We start from the raw sequence: 22,423 nt of genomic DNA, 5'->3' as shown, positions 1-22,423 counted from the left end.
TCTTCTCATGTTACTCATCTTCTATCTTTCCTACTACCATCTTCTTTTGGTAGCTTATGATTTACCGTTGTTTGTGTCTTAAGATTTATGATTGTCTCTTATGATTTCTGAATCTATGACTTACCACTTTGTTGTTTGTATGTACACTGAGAGTTTCCCAGTCTTTCCTATCTTCTTATCTTTCCTACTACCTTCTCCTCTTGGTATCTTATAATTTATCGCTTGTTGTTTGTGTCTAATGATTTATGGTCTACATGACATCACTTTGTATGTACACCGAGAGCTTCTGCACCGGAGACAAATATCCCTTGTGTGTCCAATCGCACTTGGTCAATAAAGAATTCTATTCCACTCTATCCATAGATCATAAAATAAATCTCTCTCTCTCTCTCTCTCTCTCTCTCTCTCTCTCTCTCTCTCTCTCCCTCCCTCCTTCCACCCCTCTCTTTCCATACATATACACAAACACACACACATACACATTATACATTAAGAGTGAGTGGAAAGAAAAGAGCTATGTGTAATTGGTATAGATGCTGGAAGCCAAATAGCACAAACTGAATGAATGAATGAACGAATGAATGAATGATAAATAAATGATCTCTTATGTGGTCATAAAGACAAAAGTTGGCATCTACCCTACTATCTCACCCAGGTTTGAAAGAAAGATAATGGCACTTCCTTCCACAAACAGAAGATAACACGACTAGGCATAAATGCCCAAACAAACAAAAGACTTAAGCAAAGGAGCTTCTCACAGGAGGGGAAATCTATTCTGTTATCTCACCTCCCATGACTCAGGAGATCACGTTTATTTAAGAACAGGCCAATTTATATAAACTCTAAAATAGTCAAGTACAGGTAGGTACGGTGCGGTCTCAATTTTCACTCCCATTTTTAAATTTTAAGTTGACTTTGTATATAATATACAAATGGATGAAGACTATTGCTTAACATAGTGTAAGCCGCCCTGAGTCTTCGGAGAAGGGCGGGATATAAATGCAAATTAAAAAAAACCAAACACATTTATTTATTTAAAAAAGAAAGCTTGAAATGGGACTGGCTTGCCTTCTAGAGGCCATTCATTTCCTTAGTTAAAACACACACACACACACGTTCCACTGAAATACTGACATTTTGCATCAATTAAAAGAAATTCCACTGAAAATGCTGAGCTTTTGTGGCAGAATACAGAATAACAGAGTTTCGAAGGGACCTTGGAGGTCTTCTAGTCCAACCCCCTGCTCAAGCAGGAGAACTTATTCCATTTCAGACAAATGGTTGTCCAATCTCTTCTTAAAAACCTCCAATGATGAAGCACCCACAACCTTAGAAGGTAAGCCTGTTCCACTGGTTAATTGTCCTCACTCTCAAGAAATTTCTCCTTAATTCTAGGTTGCTTCTCTCGATTTAATTTCCACCCATTGCTTCTTATCTTGCCTTCTGAGCTATTGGAAAATAAATTGACTCCCTCTTCTTTGTGGTAGCCCTTTAGATATTGGAACACTCCTTTCATGTCACTCAGGATTGGAAATCCAGCAGGTTCTGGAGAACCGGTAGCAGAAATTTTGAGTAGTTCGGAGAACCGGTAGCGGAAATTTTGAGTAGTTCGGAGAACCGGTAGCGGAAATTTTGAATAGTTCGGAGAACCGGTAGTGGAAATTTTGAGTAGTTCGGAGAACCGGTAGCGGAAATTTTGAGTAGTTCGGAGAACCGGTAGCGGAAATTTTGAGTAGTTCGGAGAACTGGCAAATACCACCTCTGGCTGGCCCCAGAGTAGGGTGGGAATAGGGATTTTGCAGTATCATTCCCACAGGAGTGGGGTGGGAATGGGGATTTTGCAATATCGTTCCCCCAGGAGTGGGGTGGGAATGGGGATTTTGCAATATCATTCCCCCAGGAGTGTGGTGGGAATGGGGATTTTGCAGTATTCTTCCCCTGGAGTGGGGTGGAAATGCAGATTTTGCAGTATCCTTCCCCTGCCACGCCCACCAAGCCACGCCCACAGAACCGTTAGTAAAAAAAAATTGAATTTCACCACCGCACGGCACCCCTATATTTTTATCATTCTATTTTTTATAATATAAATCAGGGGTGAAATGCTACCAGTTCGGACCGGATCGGGCGATCCGATAGTGATGGTGGCGGATGGTTCGGAGAACCGGTAGCAAAAATCCCTGCCCCCCCCACCAATGCCCACCCAATTGCCCGCTTGCCTGCTTCTTTTAAAAAATGCTTTTAAAAGGTAAAAAAAGAGACTCTCACAGCTGAGCTGCCTGATTGTCAGAGCCTTTTTTTAAAAAAAACTTTTAAAAGCATTTTTTTTAACAACCTATTCGGCCGAAGAGGTTGTAAAAAAAAAGGCTTTTAAAAGGTAAAAATAAAAGGCGCTGACGATCACAGCTGAGCCGTGTGATCGTCAGAGCTTTTTTTTATTTATTTACTTTTAAAAGCATTTTTTCGGCCGAATAGGTTGTAAAAAAAAATGCTTTTAAAAGGGAAAAAAAAAGATCGCGCACCACAGCTGATCACACAGACACACACACCCTGCGCTGTTCTACTTACCCCATGCCTCCTTTTGGCATGAACTGCACACACACACGCACCTCGCATTTGGTACGTGGCGCCCACAGAGCGCATGCACAGCCAGCGAACCGGTAGTAAACCGGTTCAGATTTCACCACTGATATTAATATATTATAAAAATATAAGAAGACAGTCTTGCAAGTCTGAATGTGCTTTTCCTTCATCCAGGGGGAGAGCCTTCTCTGTGGCAGCACCGACCCTACGAAACGAGTTACCTCCAGGGCTACGCCAACTTCCCGACCTCCGAACCTTCAAGCGGGAACTGAAGACTCTATTATTCAATCGGGCGGGACTAGCCTAAGTGTTTTAATTTAATTTTAACTTAATTTTAATGTATTAATCTATTTATAATTTTAAATTTTAAGGGTTTTATATCGGACTATGACCGTTTTAGTTCTTTTGGCCTGTTAAATATTTCGTTTTAAATGCATTTTAAATCTGGGATTTATATTATGTATTTATGTGTTTTAAATAAGGCTGTACACCGCCCTGAGTCCTTCGGGAGAAGGGCGGTATAGAAATTTAATTAATAATAAATAAATAAATCTCTGAGGGAACTAGAAAGAACCTTATTCGGAGGCATGTTCTCAAATTACAATTCTATTCCAGGCTCAGGTTTCCTTTATCTGATGGTTGTACTGAGGGGGTAGCTTTCTTTTTCTCCTGTCCCTCAAGGTTATTCCCTCCAGCTCACCACATTGTGATCCCACATCCCACCCCCTCGGTTCAAATATAACGAAAATGTCATAGCTTTTAAACCAAAAGCGGAAACCTCCCAAATAAGAGGAAGAATTTAGCAGCCCGTCTAAACCAGGAGTCTCCAAACATACAACCTTAAGACTTGTGGGCTTCAACTCCAGAATTCCCCAGTCAGCATGGCTGGATGGGGAATTCTGGGAGTTATAATCCACAAGTCTTAAAGTTGGCAAGTTTGGAAAGCTTAAGTTTAAACCACTGTTAACTTCATGTGTGAAAATAGCCACAGCTTTAAAAAATGAGAAAGAAAAGACATTCCTGTCACGGAAAACGTTAAGAATCGGTCAAAGCATGACAATACATTTTGGCGTCAGAGGTGTGCATTTAAAAACAGAATTTCAGCGTTATCCGAGGCCCTGAATAGCTGTATGATACCCAAAGCCAAGAACGTAAAAGGCCAATACTGCGGATAATACTTGGAAAATATTAACCAAATTAAATTAAATTAATTAAATCAACCAATTTCGCAAGAAGGTTTGACTGGATTACAGCTGCAAGTCACGAAAACATTATTATTTTTTATTGTTTAATTAAAACTGTAACACAAGTGAACTCTTGCAGAAGAGGAAGGAAACAGAATGTGTTAAAAGTGTAGAAATAATTGAAAATGCCCAAATAGTACAGACTATAAAATTCAATTAAATCTAAGTATGGTAAAACTACTTATTAAAGAAGCATATAAGGAAGTTGTGAATGCTCCAACGCTGGAAATTTTTAAGAAAATGTTGGATAACCATCTGACTGAGATGGTGTAGGGTTTCCTGCCTGGGCAGGGGGTTGGACTAGAAGGCCTTCAAGGTCCCTTCCAACTCTGTTGTTATATTATTATATTATATTAACTGATTTAACTGATCCTTCCTTCCTTCCTTCCTTCCTTCCTTCCTTCCTTCCTTCCTTCCTTCCTTCCTTCCTTCCTTCCTTCCTTCCTTCCTTCCTTCCTCTCTTTGTCTTCCTTCCTTCCTCTCTCTTTTCTCCCTTCTCTTCCCTTCCTTCCTTCCTTTCTCTCTTTCTGTCTTCCTTCCTTCCTTCCTCTGCTTTCTTTCCTTCTTACTTTTTATTGCATATATGACTGAATTTTACAATCTGTAGTCTTTTCGGCATTTTCACTTATTTCTATAGTTTTAACGCATTCTGCTTCCTTCTTTTGCAGAAGTTTACATTTGTTACAGTTTTAATTAAGCAATTAAAAAGCATGCAAATCTAAATCAAGACTGCACTTTCCATACAACCCTGCAAAATCTCATTTTAATTTTTATATGTAACGATGTTATTCACAAACTACTATTTAAATCCAACGATGTTAAATTTAACTCCACTAAAATAGAACACCAGATAAGCCTGCCCGGAGATCTTTTTAAAGTTCTTTGCAGAAAATGTAATTGCAACATAAGAGATAAAGCTTTGTTAACAAGTCCTGGATAAATAACCTATATTGCAACATTAAGAGACTAAGGATAGTACGCTTATCTTTCCCAGTCTTGCATCTAATTTCTTGCATCCAAATAAAATGCAACCAATGTGAATGGTACTTTGCTCGTTCCGCAAACATCGTCACAAAACAAACCATCTTCAACTATCTCGGATTGTCCCAGAATATCAGAACCCTACCAACATTGGTTATAGGTTGTCCTCGCCTCATTTAATGACCGGTTGAAGTTTTGCCACCTTAACAACCATGTTACTAACTTAACCGCTTCAGCGATTCACTTAACAGCTGCGGCAAGACAGGGCAAAACTCACTGAACAATTTGTCTCCCTTAGCAACAGAAAGGTTGGCTCAATTGTGGTCGTAAATCGAGGACTCCCTGCATTGGAATATTTGAATATACATCCCTCCCCCCTGACAAGGAAGGACTTACCTTGGCAGCCTATGGTAGGGTCACCCCAGAAATATTCCTGACATTCTGTACAGGTCCGTCCCCCGAATCCTGGCATACATTGGCACTGCCCGGTGAACTATTAATTTAAAAGGGGAGTGGGAGACAAATAATTTTAGACCACCTGACAGGTCAGTACAAAAGCCAGGCTGGTCCTGATATGGATCCATAACTAGGAACGTCATCGTTTTTTAAAAATATGATCAATTCATCCAGCCTGTCTTAATTCCTCTTGATTGCGTTCTTTCTAAATCATGGCGGATGCTATGAGAGAAGGACATAGAAAAACCAACTAGCTTTCACGCCTAAGGTGGGACTAGAACACACCGTCTCCTGGGGATTGGCCTAAAGACACCTAACAGGTTTTCAAGCCTAAGGCAGAACTAGAACTCACTGTCTCCTGGTGATTGGCCCAAAGTCACCTAGCTAGCTTTCTTACCTAAGGCAGGACTAGAACTCACTATCTCCTGGTGTTTCACCCAGCCAGCTTTCATGCCTAAGGCAGGACTAGAACTCACTGTCTCCTGCAGATTGGCCCAAAGTCACCTAGCTGGCTTTCTTACCTAAGGCAGGACTAGAACTCACTATCTCCTGGTGATTGGCCCAAAGTCACCTAGCTGGCTTTCTTACGTAAGGCAGGACTAGAACTCACTATTTCCTGGTGTTTCACTCAGCCAGCTTTCATGCTTAAGGCAGGACCAGAACTCACTGTCTCCTGGTGATTGGCCCAAAGTTACTCAGCTGACTTTCTTGCCTAAGGCAGGACTAGAATTCTCAGTCTCCTGGTTTCTAGCCCAATCCCTTACCCACATTTCCCCAAAATGGCGTCTCTTCTGGAAGGAAGTATTCCTCCATTATTTCCTGGAGCGTGGAGTTTAGCTCTTAAGATATCTGAAAATCCCGAAAAGAACCAGAGCTAGTATCCCTCTGCCATCCTTCGCTCCGATAAATCTTCCTCACCTCGTTGCAAGACGGGCCAAAGGAATGCTCCGGACTACAGGTGCAGGTTTCGCATCCGGTCCCGCTGCTCAGTTTCCATGTGTTCGGGGCGCAATGATCGCAATTCTGCCCAACCACATTGGGGAGACATTGGCACTGGCCCGTTTCTTTCTCGCAGTCACAGTCTTCGGAGCCGTTGCAACGGTGACCCACCGTTCCGAGGTAATTGCAGACACATTCTGGAAGGAAGGAGTAGGAAAAGCTAATGTACTATGTCTTACGGCAGGCGTGTCAAACTTGATTTCATTGAGGGTTGTGTTTGACCTTGGGGGGCGTGGGGGCGTGGCCAGGGTGGGCATGGCCAGTGCGACAGCACTCAGGTCAGGTGCGCCGGTGGTGGTCTGAGTGCTCTGATAGCAAAAATGGAGCTCGGGAGGCTGCAATGGCCTTGTCGTGTCCCACTCCCACTCCGACGAACGAGTCAAGGAAGTCCATAACAAACTTGGCAACGAAGCCTCTGCAGCTTGCCAAGTTCCTTCGAGGTTTATCAGGGCAGGCAGGAGTCCAAGTTGTGACTTCAGCGATAGGGTCCGATATCAGCAAACTAGATAAGACTTTGCTTGACTCAAGGTTGGAATGCCAAAAGCAGGTCCTTTATATAGGCTGTGGGGTGTGGCTCCATGACTCAGCATTTATCCAGGCCTGCCCCACCCTTCCTTCTGCTGGCGTCGCCTCTCAGATCTCCAGAAGCGAGGGTCCTCCCACTGTTAATTGTCTTCAGCTGGATCTGCTGTCAGCGTCTGGGAAAGGGAGGGGTCAGAGGGAGTAGGCCCGGGTAATTCTACCACCTGGCTGGCCTCCTGCTCTGAAGGCTGAGCCAAAGGAACACACGCTGTATGAGTGAGGTTTATTGAGCTTCTCCTTTCACTCCTGGAATCCTCTCCGGGCATGGGGCCAGGGCCGGGGGCTGGAGTCATGACAGGCCATTCATCTTCATTATCAGACTCTGAGTCTGATAAAAGGCCCAGTTGGAGACGGGAGGGGCCCGGCTGAGGAGAGGTGGGAGGACGAGTCACAACAGGCCTCCTGCAACCATCCGCCAGCAAAAATGGAGCTCGGGAGCTCCATTTTCACTGGCAGAGGGTTGCAGGAGGCGGTCACAGCCACCTGAGCTCCGTTTTTGCTGGTAGAGGCACCATGGGCCGATCCTTCGCTGTTTCCAAAGTGGCCCCGCGGGCTAGATGTAAGCACCTTGCGGGCCGAATCCGGCCCAAAGGCCTTGAGTTTGACACCCCTGATCTAAGGCCCAAGGGTACCCACAGAAATCAAAGGCAGAGGTCCCGTGTCCACTCACTCCTACAATCCTGTTGAAGAGCCCATCCGTAGTAGCCAGGTTTACATTCTTGGCAGTGTTCGCCTTGGGTGTGGAACAGACACCTGAGACACAACCCGGTCTTTTTGTCACAAGCTTCCGGATCAGAGGAGTCGATGTTGTTGTTACACTGGCAGGGATAGCATCTCCCGCCAACCTCTTCAGGGTTTCCGAAAAAGCCCGAGGCACATTCGTCGCATCTGCTTCCTGTTCAACCAGCAATCAAAGTAAAAGGGAAATCTTCAGCAAATTATCATTTGTTTGTATCCCGCCTTTTATGATTTCTACCCAAGGGGACAAACATATACAATATACTTTCTTCCTCCTATGTGCCACGCAACAACAACAATCCTGTGAGGTGGGTTGGGCTGAGAGAGAGTGACTGGCCCAAAGGCACCCAGCTGGCTTTCATTGCTAAGGCAGGACTAGAACTCCCAGTCTCCAGGTGATTGGACCAAAGTCACCCAACCAGCTTTCATGGCTAAGGCGGGACTAGAACTCCCAGTCTCCTAGTGATTGGACCAAAGACACCCAACTGGCCTTTATGGCTAAGGCAGGACTAGAACTCCCAGTCTGAAGGTGATTGGCCCAAAGCCACCCAATTTGCTTTTATGCTTAAGGCGGGACTAGAACTCCCAGTCTCCAGGTGATTGGACCAAAGTCTTTCATGGCTAAGGCGGGACTAGAACTCCCAGTCTCCTAGTGATTGGCCCAAAGTCACCCAGCTGGCTTTCATGGCTAAGGCGGGATTAGAACTCCCAGTCTTCTGGTGATTAGACCAAAGTCACCCAACCAGCTTTCATGGCTAAGGCGGGACTAGAACTCCCAGTCTCCTAGTGATTGGACCAAAGACACCCAACTGGCCTTTATGGCTAAGGCAGGATTAGAACTCCCAGTCTGAAGGTGATTGGACCAAAGTCTCCCAACCAGCTTTCATGGCTAAGGCGGGACTAGAACTCCCAGTCTCCTGGTGATTGGACTAAAAACACCCAACTGGCCTTTATGGCTAAGGCAGGACTAGAACTCCCAGTCTTCTGGTGATTGGCCCAAAGTCACCCAGCTGGCTTTCATGGCTAAGGCGGGATTAGAACTCCCAGTCTTCTGGTGATTGGACCAAAGTCACCCAACCAGCTTTCTTGGCTAAGGTGGGACTAGAACTCCCAGTCTCACGGTTTCTAACCTGGTGCCTTAACCACTAAATCAAACTGGCTTGAATTCCGCCAGAAACCAAAGTGTGAGAGAAATAATGTGTGCATGTTAAGGAACAGGACCTATCATTAACTCTTTGTAACGCATCAACATTCCTCCACTTACGACCATTTGTTTAGTGACTGTTCCAAATTACAACGCCCCTGAAAAAAATTGACTAACAACTGTTTTTCACATTTAACTTTGCAGCTTCCCTACGCTCATGTGATCAAAACTCGGCTGCTTAGCGACTGACTCATATTTATGACGATTGCAGTGTCTCGGGGTCATGTGATCCCCTTTTTCGACCTTCTCACAAGCAAAGTCAAGGGGGAAGCCAGATCCACTTAACAACCGTGTGACTAACTTAATAACTGCAGTGATTCGCTTAACAACCATGGGAAGAAAGGTTGTAAAACGGGGCAAAACTCACTTAACAACTCTCTTGCGGAAGTTTGGAGCTCAATTGCGGTCATAAGTCGAGGACTACCTGTAGTTACAGTATGTCACAAAACCATTTACTTTTATATGAGTGGTGCAGTGGCCTAGCGGTGGAGCTCTCGCCTCACAATCAGGAGGCTGTGAGTTCGATCCTAGGTAGAGGCAGATATTTCTCTACTCTGGGCACAACGAGAATATATCTGCTGCGAACTCTGCATTGGCGACAGGAAGGGCATCCGGCCAGTAAACACTCGGCTCCATTCAGTTGCTCCGACTCCACCCCTCAAGAGATTACGGGGTCGTTAAACGACCCAAAAAAAAAATTACCTTTATATCCTCTCTCACAAACGCACACCACCTGTAACGTAATCCGGTCTTGATAACATCCGTTGGCAAACTGGCGCCCACTTTCCGGTCCATCTGGGCAAGGACAAGGACGGCAGTGATCGCCTGATCCCAAGACTGGATCTCCATAAAAACCAGAGAGGCACCTAAATTGTACAGTACAAGGTTTCCCACAAGACATATGATACAGGACATTGATTGACTGAATATATGCTTATTAACTAATGAAATGTTTTCCTCTGTGTAATTCTCAACTTACAACAATTCATTTAGGGACCGTTCAAAGTTACAAAGGCACTGAACAAAAGTGACTTACGACCCTTTTTCCACCATTGCAGCATCACGTGATTTGCATTCGGATGCTTGACAACTGGTTCATACTTACGACGGTTGCAGTGTCCCGGGGTCACGTGATCCCCTTTGGCGATGAGCAAAATCAAGGGGGGGGGGGAAAGCTGGATTCACTTAACAACTGGGTTACTAACTTATCAACTGCAGGGATTCACTTAACAAACCGTGGCAAGAAAGGGGCAAAACTCACTGAACAAATGCCTCACTTAACAACAGAAATTTGGGACTCAACTGCGGTCGTTAAGCCGAGGACTACCTGTACGATATAAAGGAACAGCCTAAAGCTGTTTTCATTAGACCTTTAAAATATCAGCCTTTTGTTTATTTGTTTATTCAATAGCAATAGCACTTAGACTTATATACCGCTTCACAGTGTTTTACAGCTTTCTCTAAGCCAACGATCACCAACGAGAAAATTTTGGTGGTCCGCAGAAAAATTATTTGCATTTTTTATATTGCACTAAATTAGGGTCCTCAAACTACGGTCTCTCAGACAGTGTTCTGTCTCCGTCCTCACTCTGGAGTAACGAGCTGGCCTACAGCCAGTGGGTTCCTGGCTCCTATCAGTCCTGGCCGGGAAAACGCAGCTGCCTGCCAAAAAGTTCAAACAGATTAAGACTTCAGCTCACTTCGACACGGTTCAGCTAATTTGCTTCCCGTGGAACTGAGAGCAGTCCCAAAGCTCCTTATATATCCTGTGGGGTGGGTATCCAGCCCTACCCTTCCCTTTGATGATGCCGCCTCTCTAATCTTCTGAAGCGTGGGTCGATCCAGGCTTGATTAGTATGATTATCAGCTGCATCTGAAGGCGTAGCCTGAGGAAGGGAGGAATCAGGGGCTGTCACCCTCATTACGTCCTCTGACTGGCCTGGTTCTGGCTCCTGGAGCCGGGCCAAAGGAATCGGTGCTTCTGAGGTAAGCCTTACCGGCCCTTCCCCCTCACTTTCGGAGTCACTTTCGGGCATGGGGCCAGGTTTGGGGGCTGGAGCCACAACAGACAGATACGTGCAATGAATGTTTGTGTTACTGCAGAGAGTCTCCCCCTTCGGGGTCTTTTTGTGTGGGTTGGAGGGGGGCAGAAATTCCAACTTGGGGTCTGCTTTAGCCTCCTGGTGAGGGGCTTTGGGCAAAGGCTGGAGGGAAGCACTGCTGGTGGCAAAGAGCCGAACGGCCTTGTTCCAATGGGATTGCATCATTACCTGGAACTGGCTGACTATCTCAGCCCGCTGAGCCTCCAGGCACTGGTACCTGGCCTTGCACTCCCGCAGGTCTTCCCTCTGCTTGGAAAGCCTATGCTCCTAGTCCTCAGTGAGGTGCTTCTGCTGAGCCTCCTTCTCGGTCAGATCCAATTTGAACTGAGCAGCTGTTTTGCCAACTCTTTCTCATGGTGGCTGCTTAGCTCCAACAACTGCTTTCTTCTTGGGGCCCTAAGGAGCTTGGGCAGGGAGGCAAGGAGTGGCTGGGAGGGGAGGGGTGAGTAGAGGCTGGCGAGGCACCCCTCGATGTGAGTGACATCGAGTTGGCCACGCCCACCCAGTCACATGACCACCTAGCCACGCCTACCCAGCTGGTCATTAGGCAGATCATATTAGTGGTCTGTGGGATTTAAAATTATGAATTTAGTGGTCCCTGAGGTTCGAAAGGTTGGGGACTCCTGCTCTAAGCGGTTTATAGAGTCAGCCTCTTGCCCCCAACAATCTCAGTCCTCATTTGACCGACCTCAGAAGGACGGAAAGCTGAGTCAACCTTGAGCCTGGTGAGATTCGAACTGCCAAATTGCAGGCAGCCGGCAGTCAGCAGAAGTAGCCTGCAGTACCGCACTCTAACCACTGCGCCACCGAGGCTCATTCAAATTTTTACCCCACCTACAATCTCACCAATCTTGGGGGTGACAGTGTCCCAGTAAAATTTAGGAACTGGAAGTGTTCCTGAAGGATGCTTTTAAAAAAACAAACAAGAAATCCCTCTGTTTTTAATCCCTTCTTAAATAAGCTACCAAGCTGGGCTTAGTGGGTAAGATGCTGAGCTTGTCGATAGAAAGGTTGGCAGTTCAGCGGTTCGAATCCCTAGCGCTGCATAATGGGGTGAGCTCCCGTGACTTGTCCCGGCTTCTGCCAACCTATCAGTTCGAAAGCACGTAAAAAATGCAAGTGGAAAAATAGGGACCACCTTTGGTGGGAAGGCAACAGCGTTCCATGTGCCTTTGGCGTTAAGTCATGCCGGCCACATGACCACGGAGACGTTTTTGGACAGCGCTGGCTCTTCGGCTTTGAAATGGAGATGAGCACCGCCCCCTAGAGTCAGGAACGACTAGCCTGTATGTGTGAGGGGAACCTTTACCTTTACCTTTAAATAAGCTACCAGGGGAATTCAGGGAGTTGAAGTCCACAAGTCTTAAACGGTTGCCAAGGCTGGAAAACCCCTGACGTTAAAACTTGCATGCACGCCGCTTTCCAAAATCCAAATTTTCTGTGTAGCCAAACGAAGACAATACCTCTCACAGTTGGCGCCCGAGGTGTAATCACGACAATTCAAGCACTGCCCGCTGTAGGGATCGCACTCATCCGCGTGACCGTTGCATTGGCAGGGTTGACAGCTCGGGAACCCCCAAAATCCTGGCAGACAAGTGTCACACTGACGGCCGTAAATTCCATGGAAACACTGACACTGCCCGGTTTCCGGATGGCAGAAGGCATTTACAGAAGCTTGGGCGTGACACTCGCAGGCTTAAAAAAAAACAACAACGAAAAACAAAATCCATACAGATATGTGGATGAAGTGGAAAGTCGACACCACCCATAATCAATGCACTGGTGGATTTTTAAATCTCCAGCTAGTTAATGACCAGCGTTAGAAAAATTAGTTTCGTCAATAGAAGAGAATATTTGCAGCTCAAGGTTGAATAATGGGGTCCTTGGGGCTCAGAAATTAGTGGTTTACTTGTTGCTATTTTTATTTATTTATTTATTTATTTATTATTTATATTTTTATACCGCCCTTCTCCAAAGACTCAGGGCGGTGTACAGCCAGAATAAAACAGTAACACAACAGTTAAAAACAATATATCAATAAAAATCTAATTCGATTTGGCTAAAAGTTAAAAATAAGAAGATAAAAATTATCATGATGTAAAAAAGATGTTGAGACTCTAGAAAGAGTGCAGAGAAGAGCAACAAAGATGATTAGGGGACTGGAGGCTAAAACATATGAAGAACGGTTGCAAGAACTGGGTATGCCTAGTTTAATGAAAAGAAGGACTAGGGGAGACATGATAGAAAGTCTTCCAATATCTCAGAGGTGCCACAAAGAAGAGGGAGTCAAACTATTCTCCAAAGCACCTGAGGGTAGAACAAGAAGCAGTGGGTGGAAACTCATCAAGGAGAGAAGCAACTTAGAACTAAGGAGAAATTTCCTGACAGTTAGAACAATTAATAAGTGGAACGACTTGCCTGCAGAAGTTGTGAATGCTCCAACACTGGAAATTTTTAAGAAAATGTTGGATAACCACCTGTCTGAGATGATGTAGGGTTTCCTGCCTGGGCAGGGGGTTGGACTAGAAGGCATCCAAGGTCCCTTCCAACTCTGTTGTTATTATTATAAAAGACCCTATAAAACCCTTATAAAACCCCATTAAAATTCCCATTAGGCCAGCCCTGCTCGATGAAATAAGAAAGTCTTGAGCTCGCGCTTAAAGGTCCGGAGGTCAGGCAGTATGCGTAGCCCCACAGGTAGTTCATTCCACAGGGCAGGTGCCCCCACTGAGAATGCTCTTCCCCTGGGAGCCGCCAGCCGCCATTGTTTGGCTGACGGTTTTGTTATCCAACTAGGTAACGTGATCAGTGCTACAAGGAGGGGGGTTTGTGGAGAGGAGGAGGAGGAGGAGGGAGGAGGAGGAGGAGGAGGAGGGGAATTGTAGAGTCATTGGTGCTCTCTGAACTTGGTGGTTTCCTGTAAACATTTCATTACCCAACTAGGCAACTTGATCAGTGCTACAAGGGAGAGAGGTTTTTGGCAAGGAAGAGGAAGAGGAGAAGGAGAAGGAGGAAGGGGAGAAGGTGGAGGAAGACAATTGTAGGGTCCTTGATGCTTTCTGAGCTTGGTGGTTTTCTTGTAGACATTTCATTACCCAACTAGGTAACATGATCAATGCTACAAGGGAGGGAGGCTTGCATGTGGAGTAAAAGGAGCAGCGGGGGGGGGGAGGAAGAGGAGGAGGAAGAGGAGGAGGAGAAGGAAGAAGAGGAGGAGGACTGTGAGGTCCTTGGTGCTCTCTGAGCTTGGTGGTTTTCTTGCAGGTTTTCTTGCAGACACAGAAGGAAAAGATATTTTTTTTTAAAAAAAATGTCTTATGAAGTACCATTTTAGAGCAGTAACAGGGTCTTCGGGTGGAAGAGAGAACTTACGTTTGCATCCAGTGGGTCCAAAGCCGAAAGTGCCAGGGGAACATTTATCGCATCTTCGGCCAACAACATTTGGGCGACATTGACAATGGCCTCCATTGGGATCACATACTGAACTCAGTGACCCTTGTGGGTCACACTGGCAAGCTAAGAGAGAGAGAGAGAGAGAGAGAGGGAAAGAGAGATATTTGGAACAAGTCATTCGTTCATTCTTTCCTTCCCCCATCCATTCCGTTTTGTATAGTGACTTTCCAATATCAAGTAAAATTAAAACAATTACATCACGCATTGACATTAAAACGCACAAAAGCCAAGGAAATGGCAAATAACTTGCTAAAATGACTAATATATGTCAGTATCAGGGATGCAAAAAGATTCATTAGGCGGTTTTAGCTCCAGACTTTCATTTTTTTTTTAAAAAAAAGGCAAATATTAATGATTAGAGATATCGCCATGTTTGTTTCTCAAACTTGGCCATTTTGAAACGCGAGGACTTCAGCTCCCAGAATTCCCTCCAGCCGTTATGGAGGAACTAATTCTACCCTTCCTTAAAGTCGTTGTGATTGATTTAAAAAATGATTTAGAGGAGATAATTTTGGCTGAAGCAACCATAAGTACTTCTACTATGTGTTCAGTTTTGTCTGATTGCCAGTTCAAATGAATTCTTTTGATTGTTTGAGTTCATCTCTCCTTTTCCAGATTTTTCAGATCTTGCTCAAAGGTTTGTGCAGGGGTGAAATGCTCCCGGTTCAGACTGGATCGCCTGATGGCGGTGGGTGGTTCCGAGAACCGGTAGCAAAAATCCCTGCCCCCCTGCCCATGCCCGCCCACTTGCCCGCTTGCGGCTTCTTTCCGGCTTGCTCGCTTTTCCCGCCTGAATAGTAGGAATAGGTTGTAAAAAAATGCTTTTAAAAGGTAATAAAAAGGCTCTGAACGGTGCGATTGTAAGAGCCTTTTTTTTTTTTACTTTTAAAAACATTTTTTTTACAACCTATTCAGCTGCATGGGGGAATTCTGGGAGTTGAAGTCCACCAGGTTTCAAAATGGCCAAGTTTGGAGACACCCCCCCTCCCTGTTCTCAACCTATTTACCCAATGCGGTTTCATGCAGCAGGGCTGAGATGCTAAAAATTATGTTCCTGCAAACGTCAGTCATGGGAGTTTTGACGACGCTCCGGCTGTTCTCCAGGCAGCGATATCTCTGGAAGGTTTCCCAGGCGCTGTTGGTTGTCACATCATCACCTCTGCCTCCAACCGTGAAGAGGTCCAGGGACTTGCAATATGGCATGAGAACCAGCTGTGAAATGACGTTAACCAAGACGTGTTACTACAGTATAGTTTAAAAGATGGACAACCCAAAGGTTGTTATCATCCAAAGATACAGTCCAGAGAATTTGCAAGAAACTGTTGTGTCTGCGCCCCCCACGAGCCGGGCTCCCTGCTAGAAAGTGACTCGGAAAGTGAGGGGGAAGGGTCATCAGGACTTACCTCTGGAGCACCGGCTTCCCTGGCTCAGCTCCAGGAGCCTGAAGCAGGCCAGGTGGAGGAGATAACGAGTCCTCCGTCCCCTGACTCTTCCCCCCCCAGGCCACGCCTCCAGACCCGGCTGATGGCAATCAGGCCTGGCTGGACCCTAGGTTTCGTAGGCAGGAGAGGCGGGAACAACAGAAGCAGGGGTGGGGCAGCCTAGGAAGTGCTGAGTCATGGAGCCACACCCCACAGGATATAAAAGCAGCAAGGGCTGCTATACCACTTCGTGGCAAGCAAATCAACTGCTTAACTAGAGCTGAAGTACTGCTTGTTCCTGGTTGACTCATCGGCATCAAGAGAGATAACAGAGACACTTGGCAGACGCTCGCTAGTTTGCTGCCAGAGCTGATAGTTGCCGGCTAATTAAGTCATCACTCGGACTCAGGCGAGGGGGACAGAACACAAACGCTCCCTTGGCGATTGAGCTACATGCCCGTTTCTTCCACCTCATCTCAGATGGCCCAAATGCCATTCCCAAGTTCTCCCTGATACGGGTAACTTTCCGAGAATTTCAGGAAGGATTCCATAAATAAATAAATAAATAAATAAATAAATAAATAAATAAATGAATGAATGAATGAATGAATGAATGAATGAATGAATGAATGAATGGGGGGCTCGTTGTTCCATCTGCAGCTCTGTAATTAAAAGGCGAGGCAGCATGTTCTGTGGAGTCCTTGGTGCTCTCTTGAGTTTTCTTGTGGCTGTTTCGTAACCCAACTAGGAAACACCATCAGTGCTAGAAGGGTGTGAGGTTTATGCTCGTTTGAGCACCCCGCTGCCTTGTAGCACTGATGATGTTACCTAGTTGGGTAATGAAACATCTGCAAGAAAACCATGAAGCTCAAAGAGCACCAAGGACCCCACAGTCCTCCTCCTCCTCGTCCTCCTCCTCCTCTCCAGCTCTCCACACATCCGACTCCCTTCTAGCACTGATAATGTTACCTAGTTGGGTAACAAAATGTCTGCAAGGAAACCCTGAAGCCCAGAGAGCACCAAGGGCCCCACAGTCATCCTCCTCCTCCTCCTCCTCCTCCTCCTCCTCCTCCTCCTCCTCCTCCTCCTCCTCCGGCTGTGCTACAACTAAAGGGATGATGTTAGCGTCCACTTACTGAATCAATGAGGGTGTATGGATTTTCCACCTCTGAGTTCGAGGAGTACTGCGGCAGCTCCAACCGAACTGTGTAATTCAGACCCTTTTCAAAGCATATGGGACGTGGAAGGACTGCGTACCTGTGTTAGAAATAGGACATCCATGAAGAAAAAAACAAGGTGGCAGATTTCACATTGGTCATACAAGCACTGGGTTTTCTTGAGACTGTTGGTTAGAGGACACTGAGTTTTTTTCTGTTTCTTGTTCCTTCGTTTTATATAGTTCTTAACTTACAACCATTTATTTAGTGACTGTTCGTGGTGACGCAATGGTTAGAATGCAGTATTGCAAGCTGACTCTGCCCCACTGCCAGCAGTTCGATCCTGACTGGCTCAAGGTTGACTCAGCCTCCCATCCTTCTGAGGTCGGTAAAATGAGGACCCAGATTGTCGGGGGCCATAGGCTGACTCTGTAAACTGCTTAGAGAGGGCTGTAAAAGCCCTATGGGGCAATATATAAGTCTAAGTGCAACTGCTACCGTGTTTTCCCGAAAATAAGACATTGTCTTATATGTTTTTGAACCCTGAAATAAGCGCTTGGCCTTCTTGCCATGCGCTCAAAAGCCCGACTGTGCTTATTATCAGGGGTGTCTTATTTGGGGGGAAACAGGATATTGCTAAGTTACAACGGCGCTGAAAAAAAGAGACTTACAACTGGTCTTCACCCAACCATCCCAGGACCAAATTTCGTATTTATAAAGATTGCATAATCCTCTAATCACCCTTTGCAAGCTTCCCAGCTGCCTTCCGACCAGCGAAGTCAATGGAGAGAGAAGCAGGATTCACTGAACAACTTCTTGGTTCATTTAACAACTGCTGTGACTCACTCTACCACCGTGGCAAAAAAAAAAAAAAAAAAGGTGGCTCAATTTTGAGCAACCGCCTTGTTTAACAACATACATTCTGGTCTCCGTTGTGGTTTTAAGTCGAGGGCTACCTGCGTTTCTCCTTTTGTGACTCACCTGGAACCGGGAGATAAGGATACCTCTTGATTGTCATCGTCAGGAACGGTATTGCCGCATCTACTACTAGGAGGAATTTGGCCCGGGCGATATACACTGATGGTAGCTTTCTCCCAGTGATCTGGTAACTAGGAAAAATAATCCACGTTAATTTTAAAACTCCAAATAAACCCTGTGGATCAGAAGTGGAATTCAGCCGGTTCAGACCAGTTCGGACGAACTGGTAGTGGCAATTTACCCTCCCGGGCACAATCCCGTTCTATATTGGTTTTTTTTTCCATAAAAAAGTTTTATTTTTACAATCATATCAAACAGCTTACTGTACATTGGATGAGCTGCCCGTTCTATATTGTTGTGTTTTTGACGCCGGACACATGCGTGGACGGGGCACCTGAGCAAATTTACGTGTTTTGTGATGCTGCATGCGCGCACTCACATTTCCGGTGCTGGGCGAACCGGTTGCTAAAGTATGTGAAGCCCACTTTGGCTGTGGACCTCCACCAGTGTTGTATAATGGAGGGATTAGGACTAGATGAACAATACAGAGTTTCTATGCAGCCTTGTTTTGGAGCTAGAGCAATTGAAGGCAGGGGGGACGACTGTGAGAATCGTCACACCCTTCATCAAATTGCCATTGGTACAAAAGCCACATATAGCCAAGTGGTGAAGGCACCAGACCAGAAAGCTTGTTTTGAGACCTTGAGCCAATCACCAGGAGATGGTGAGTTCTAGTCCCGCCTTAGCCGTGAAAGCCAGCTGGGTGACATTGAACCAATCACCAGGAGACAGTGAGTTCTAGTCCTGCCTTAGGCTTGAAAGCCAGCTGGGTGACATTGAACCAATCACCAGGAGACAGAGAGTTCCAGTCCTGCCTTAGGCTTGAAAGCCAGCTGGGTGACCTTGAACTAATCACCAGGAGACAGTGAGTTCTAGTCCCGCCTTAGGCTTGAAAGCCAATTGGGTGACATTGAACCAATCACCAGGAGACAGTGCGTTCTAGTCCTGCCTTAGCCGTGAAAGCCAGCTGGGTGACATTGAACCAATCACCAGGAGACAGTGAGTTCTAGTCCTGTCTTAGCCATGAAAGCCAACTGGGTGACTTTGGACCAGTTACCAGGAGAGTGTGAGTTCTAGTCCTGCCTTAGGCATGAAAGCCAGCTGGGGGACCATGAACCAATCAACAGGAGACAGTGAGTTCTAGTCCCGCCTTATCCATGAAAGCCAGCTGGGACATGTTGGGCTCTGTCTGTCATTCTGTCTGTCACCCAAAAAACCTCCCAAGGTTGTTGTCCTAGGGAAAATAGGAGGATGGTGATGTTGAATATGTTCCCCACCTTGAGTTATTCATAAAAATAACAAAGGTAGGATAATAAACAAACAAACAAAAAGGAAATTGGTTCTTAAAAAAATAAACATTCAGGCCACCAAGTGGATAAATGTTTAACTCAGCAGGTTTTAAACATTTTCTAAAACATCAATATTCCTCATTCAGGGACAGCTAGATTCCATAAGTAGCCATTTTACCTGTGGCTCATATCGAATCAAAACATCATATTCCATAGAAAATGGAATATTATCAATGTAGAATTCCAAATACGCTCCTTCGGGGACTCTCACGAATCCTATTCCAGTCCAGGAAGGGACACGATCTTGAGAATAGAGGCGTTCCACTAAACTCACACCCTACAAAAGAGATGCAAATTATTAGTAGAGAGACTTGAATACACCCAAGAGAGGGAAGGCCTTACACATTCCTTCAATGGAAGAATGGATGGGGAAGCTAATGGAATGGGCTGAGATTGTGAAGCTGAATTGAAGAAGAGATTCAAGAAGAAATTTCGTCTAATTTCCCGTCTACTTGGAAACCATTGTTGGACTTTGTGCTAGAAACTGAGGGGAAAAAAGGAACATTTAATTTTGGGATTTGACCGTTAGGACTGTTGTGGTTATAGAGAAGGCAGGATTAAAATGAAATGAAATGAAATGAAACAAAATAAAAATGAAATAAAATAAAACAAAACAAAAAATAAAATATAATAAAATGAAATAAAAATAAATAATAAAACAAGATAAAAATATAATATAAAATGAAATGAAATATACAATAAAATGATAAAATAAAATAAATATTGTGTATTACTGTTGATTTTTGAATAAGTGGTTCATGTATTTTATATCAGTATCTATACCAAAGAAAGTTGGAAATTATTCTTTTTTCCTCTTTTTCATTCTTTCTGCATTCCTGAGTTTGCTTTTTCTTTAAACTGTCTTCCCAAACCGTCTTTCTTTTGCTTTTTAAAATATTGTATCTTTTGCTGAGACTTTATAATTTTTTAAAAAAAAAGAACAGAAGCAAATTATATTCAGCTATTTTATGATAATGCACATATGTTTCGTGGAAAATATGATGTGTCTTAAGCTCGTGGAAAAAAGATGGAAAATATGATGTGTCTTAAGCTCGTGTCTTAAGCTGCGAGCTTAAGACACATCTATTTATTTGCGCAGGGCTAGCCTAGGGTTTTTAGTTTTAAATTTAGTTTTAATGGGGTTTTATACTATTTTAGTGATATTTTAATTTCGGCCTAATTAATAAGTTTTTTAATTGTTGTTTTTACTTGTATTATTCTTATGTTTTTATTTGGCTGTAAAATTTATTTGGCTCCCTGAGTCCTTCGGGAGATAGGGCGGTATAAAAATTCGAATAAATAAATAAATAAATAAAATAAAATATAGATTTAAAAAAAAATACTTCGAGGAGAATATTCCAGCAGTTTTCTCCAGATGTGTTGGGACTTTTAATCCCACGTGTCACTTTCATCCTCTTACTGATAGATGCTTGCAAAAGATGACTACGAACAGATTCAGTTCACATGCATGTACTGTTTGTTTTTATTAGTTGACAAATGGTCTTTGTATGTTTTCCTAGACTTAGGAAATCTCTAACTATTTATTGAGAGTTGAGAGTTCAATCCCAGGTAGCAGCAGATGTTTCTCTCCTAGGGCAGAGAGAGAAAATGTCTGCTGTGAACACCGTATAGGTGTCAGGAAGGGCATCCGGCCAGTCAATTCTCAGCTCCACCCAGTTGCCCCAACTCTACCCTGAATCAGGGACTACGGGTTGTACAAAAGGGAGAGAAAAAATCACATTCTAATCAGAAATAAAGAAATAAGAGAAATCAAATATCCCCAATTGATGAAGACTAAATGTACACATAAATGTCAAAAGATTTGAGGAGCAGACTAAAAAGAGCAAAGATTCTGATGTGTTTTGATTGCTAGATAAAGTTGGTACTCACTGGGCCAAATTTGGCATCCTCTGCTTCATAGACATAATGATCTAAAGATATGAAAAAATATCCAGGTTCCACTTCCTGGCACTGACGGCCAATCAGATGCGGCCTGCAGTGGCATTGGCCGGATTCACTTGAGCAGCTGAAAAACAAAATGAATTTCTATTGGACGTCTTCAGGACATTTTATATGCCTCTTTTCATTGCACACCGATGATAGACAGATAGATAGAGAGAGAGAGGGGGGGGAGAGAGAGAGAGAGAGAGAGATCGATAGATAGATAGAGACAAAGATAGATAGATAGATAGATAGATAGATAGATAGATAGATAGATAGATAGATAGATACAGATAGATACATAGATGACAGATAGATAGATAGATAGATAGATAGATAGATAGATAGATAGATAGATAGATAGATAGATAGATAGATAGATAGATACAGATAGATACATAGATGACAGACAGACAGACAGACAGACAGACAGACAGACAGACAGACAGATAGATTCAAGATATCTAAGCGTAGACAACCATAATTACCTATTACCCAATCATTGATATTTCTGCATAATTAAATAAAAGTTTATAATAGATTTCACTATTAGATGAAATCTATCAATCAATCAAAACCTTCAGGACGTTTTTATGCGTCTTTCCATTGTACACAAAAAAGGAAGGAAGGAAGGAAGGAAGGAAGGAAGGAAGGAAGGAAGGAAGGAAGGAAGGAAGGAAGGAAGTTCAAGATACCTAAGAGTAGACAACTACAAGTGCCTATAACTCAAACAAGAGATATTTCTGCATAATTAAAGAAGAGTTTGCAACAAGTTTCACCGATCTATCAATCAACCAAAATGAGTTTCTATCAAACATCTTCAGGACATTTTGTATGCCTCTTTCAATTGTACATATAAAAAAAAAAGAAATTCAAGATATCTAAGTGTAGACAACCACAAGTGTCTGCAACTCAAAAATAGTTGTTTCCGCCTAATTAAAGAAAAATGTAGAACATGTTTCACTGATCTGTCAATCAACGCAGCCACCCATCCATCATGAATTGTGGATTTAATTATTGTTTCATAGACAGACACCCTAACATAGATACTTAGGTTGAGATCAAATAAGCTACTGGTAAACAATCTAATTCAAAACCCTGTAGTAGTAGTAGTAGTAGTAGTAGTAGTAGTAGTAGTAGTAATAGTAAAAATAATAAAGAACTGGAAAAAATGAAAT

General features: G+C 44.1%; 1 protein-coding gene across 2 annotated transcripts in view; it reads right to left on the bottom strand.

The window, feature by feature from the left end:
* The window catches only part of LAMB1 (laminin subunit beta 1), a 94,485-nt gene that overhangs the window by 37,395 nt on the left and 34,667 nt on the right, over window positions 1-22,423 (bottom strand). For both annotated transcript variants that reach the window (XM_058191739.1, XM_058191741.1), the window contains exons 13-23: window positions 21,195-21,330; window positions 19,423-19,581; window positions 17,899-18,026; window positions 16,897-17,017; window positions 15,347-15,551; window positions 14,259-14,402; window positions 12,350-12,581; window positions 9,487-9,650; window positions 7,513-7,737; window positions 6,180-6,397; window positions 5,202-5,298 (exon numbers count right to left, since the gene is read on the bottom strand). In XM_058191739.1, the coding sequence (XP_058047722.1) occupies window positions 5,202-5,298; window positions 6,180-6,397; window positions 7,513-7,737; window positions 9,487-9,650; window positions 12,350-12,581; window positions 14,259-14,402; window positions 15,347-15,551; window positions 16,897-17,017; window positions 17,899-18,026; window positions 19,423-19,581; window positions 21,195-21,330 (1,829 nt within the window). The remainder of the gene's footprint in view (window positions 1-5,201; window positions 5,299-6,179; window positions 6,398-7,512; window positions 7,738-9,486; window positions 9,651-12,349; window positions 12,582-14,258; window positions 14,403-15,346; window positions 15,552-16,896; window positions 17,018-17,898; window positions 18,027-19,422; window positions 19,582-21,194; window positions 21,331-22,423) is intronic.

This window comes from Ahaetulla prasina, chromosome 7 (assembly GCF_028640845.1).
Source record: "Ahaetulla prasina isolate Xishuangbanna chromosome 7, ASM2864084v1, whole genome shotgun sequence".
Lineage (NCBI taxonomy): Eukaryota > Metazoa > Chordata > Lepidosauria > Squamata > Colubridae > Ahaetulla > Ahaetulla prasina.
This window is presented reverse-complemented; position numbering and strand designations above follow the sequence as displayed.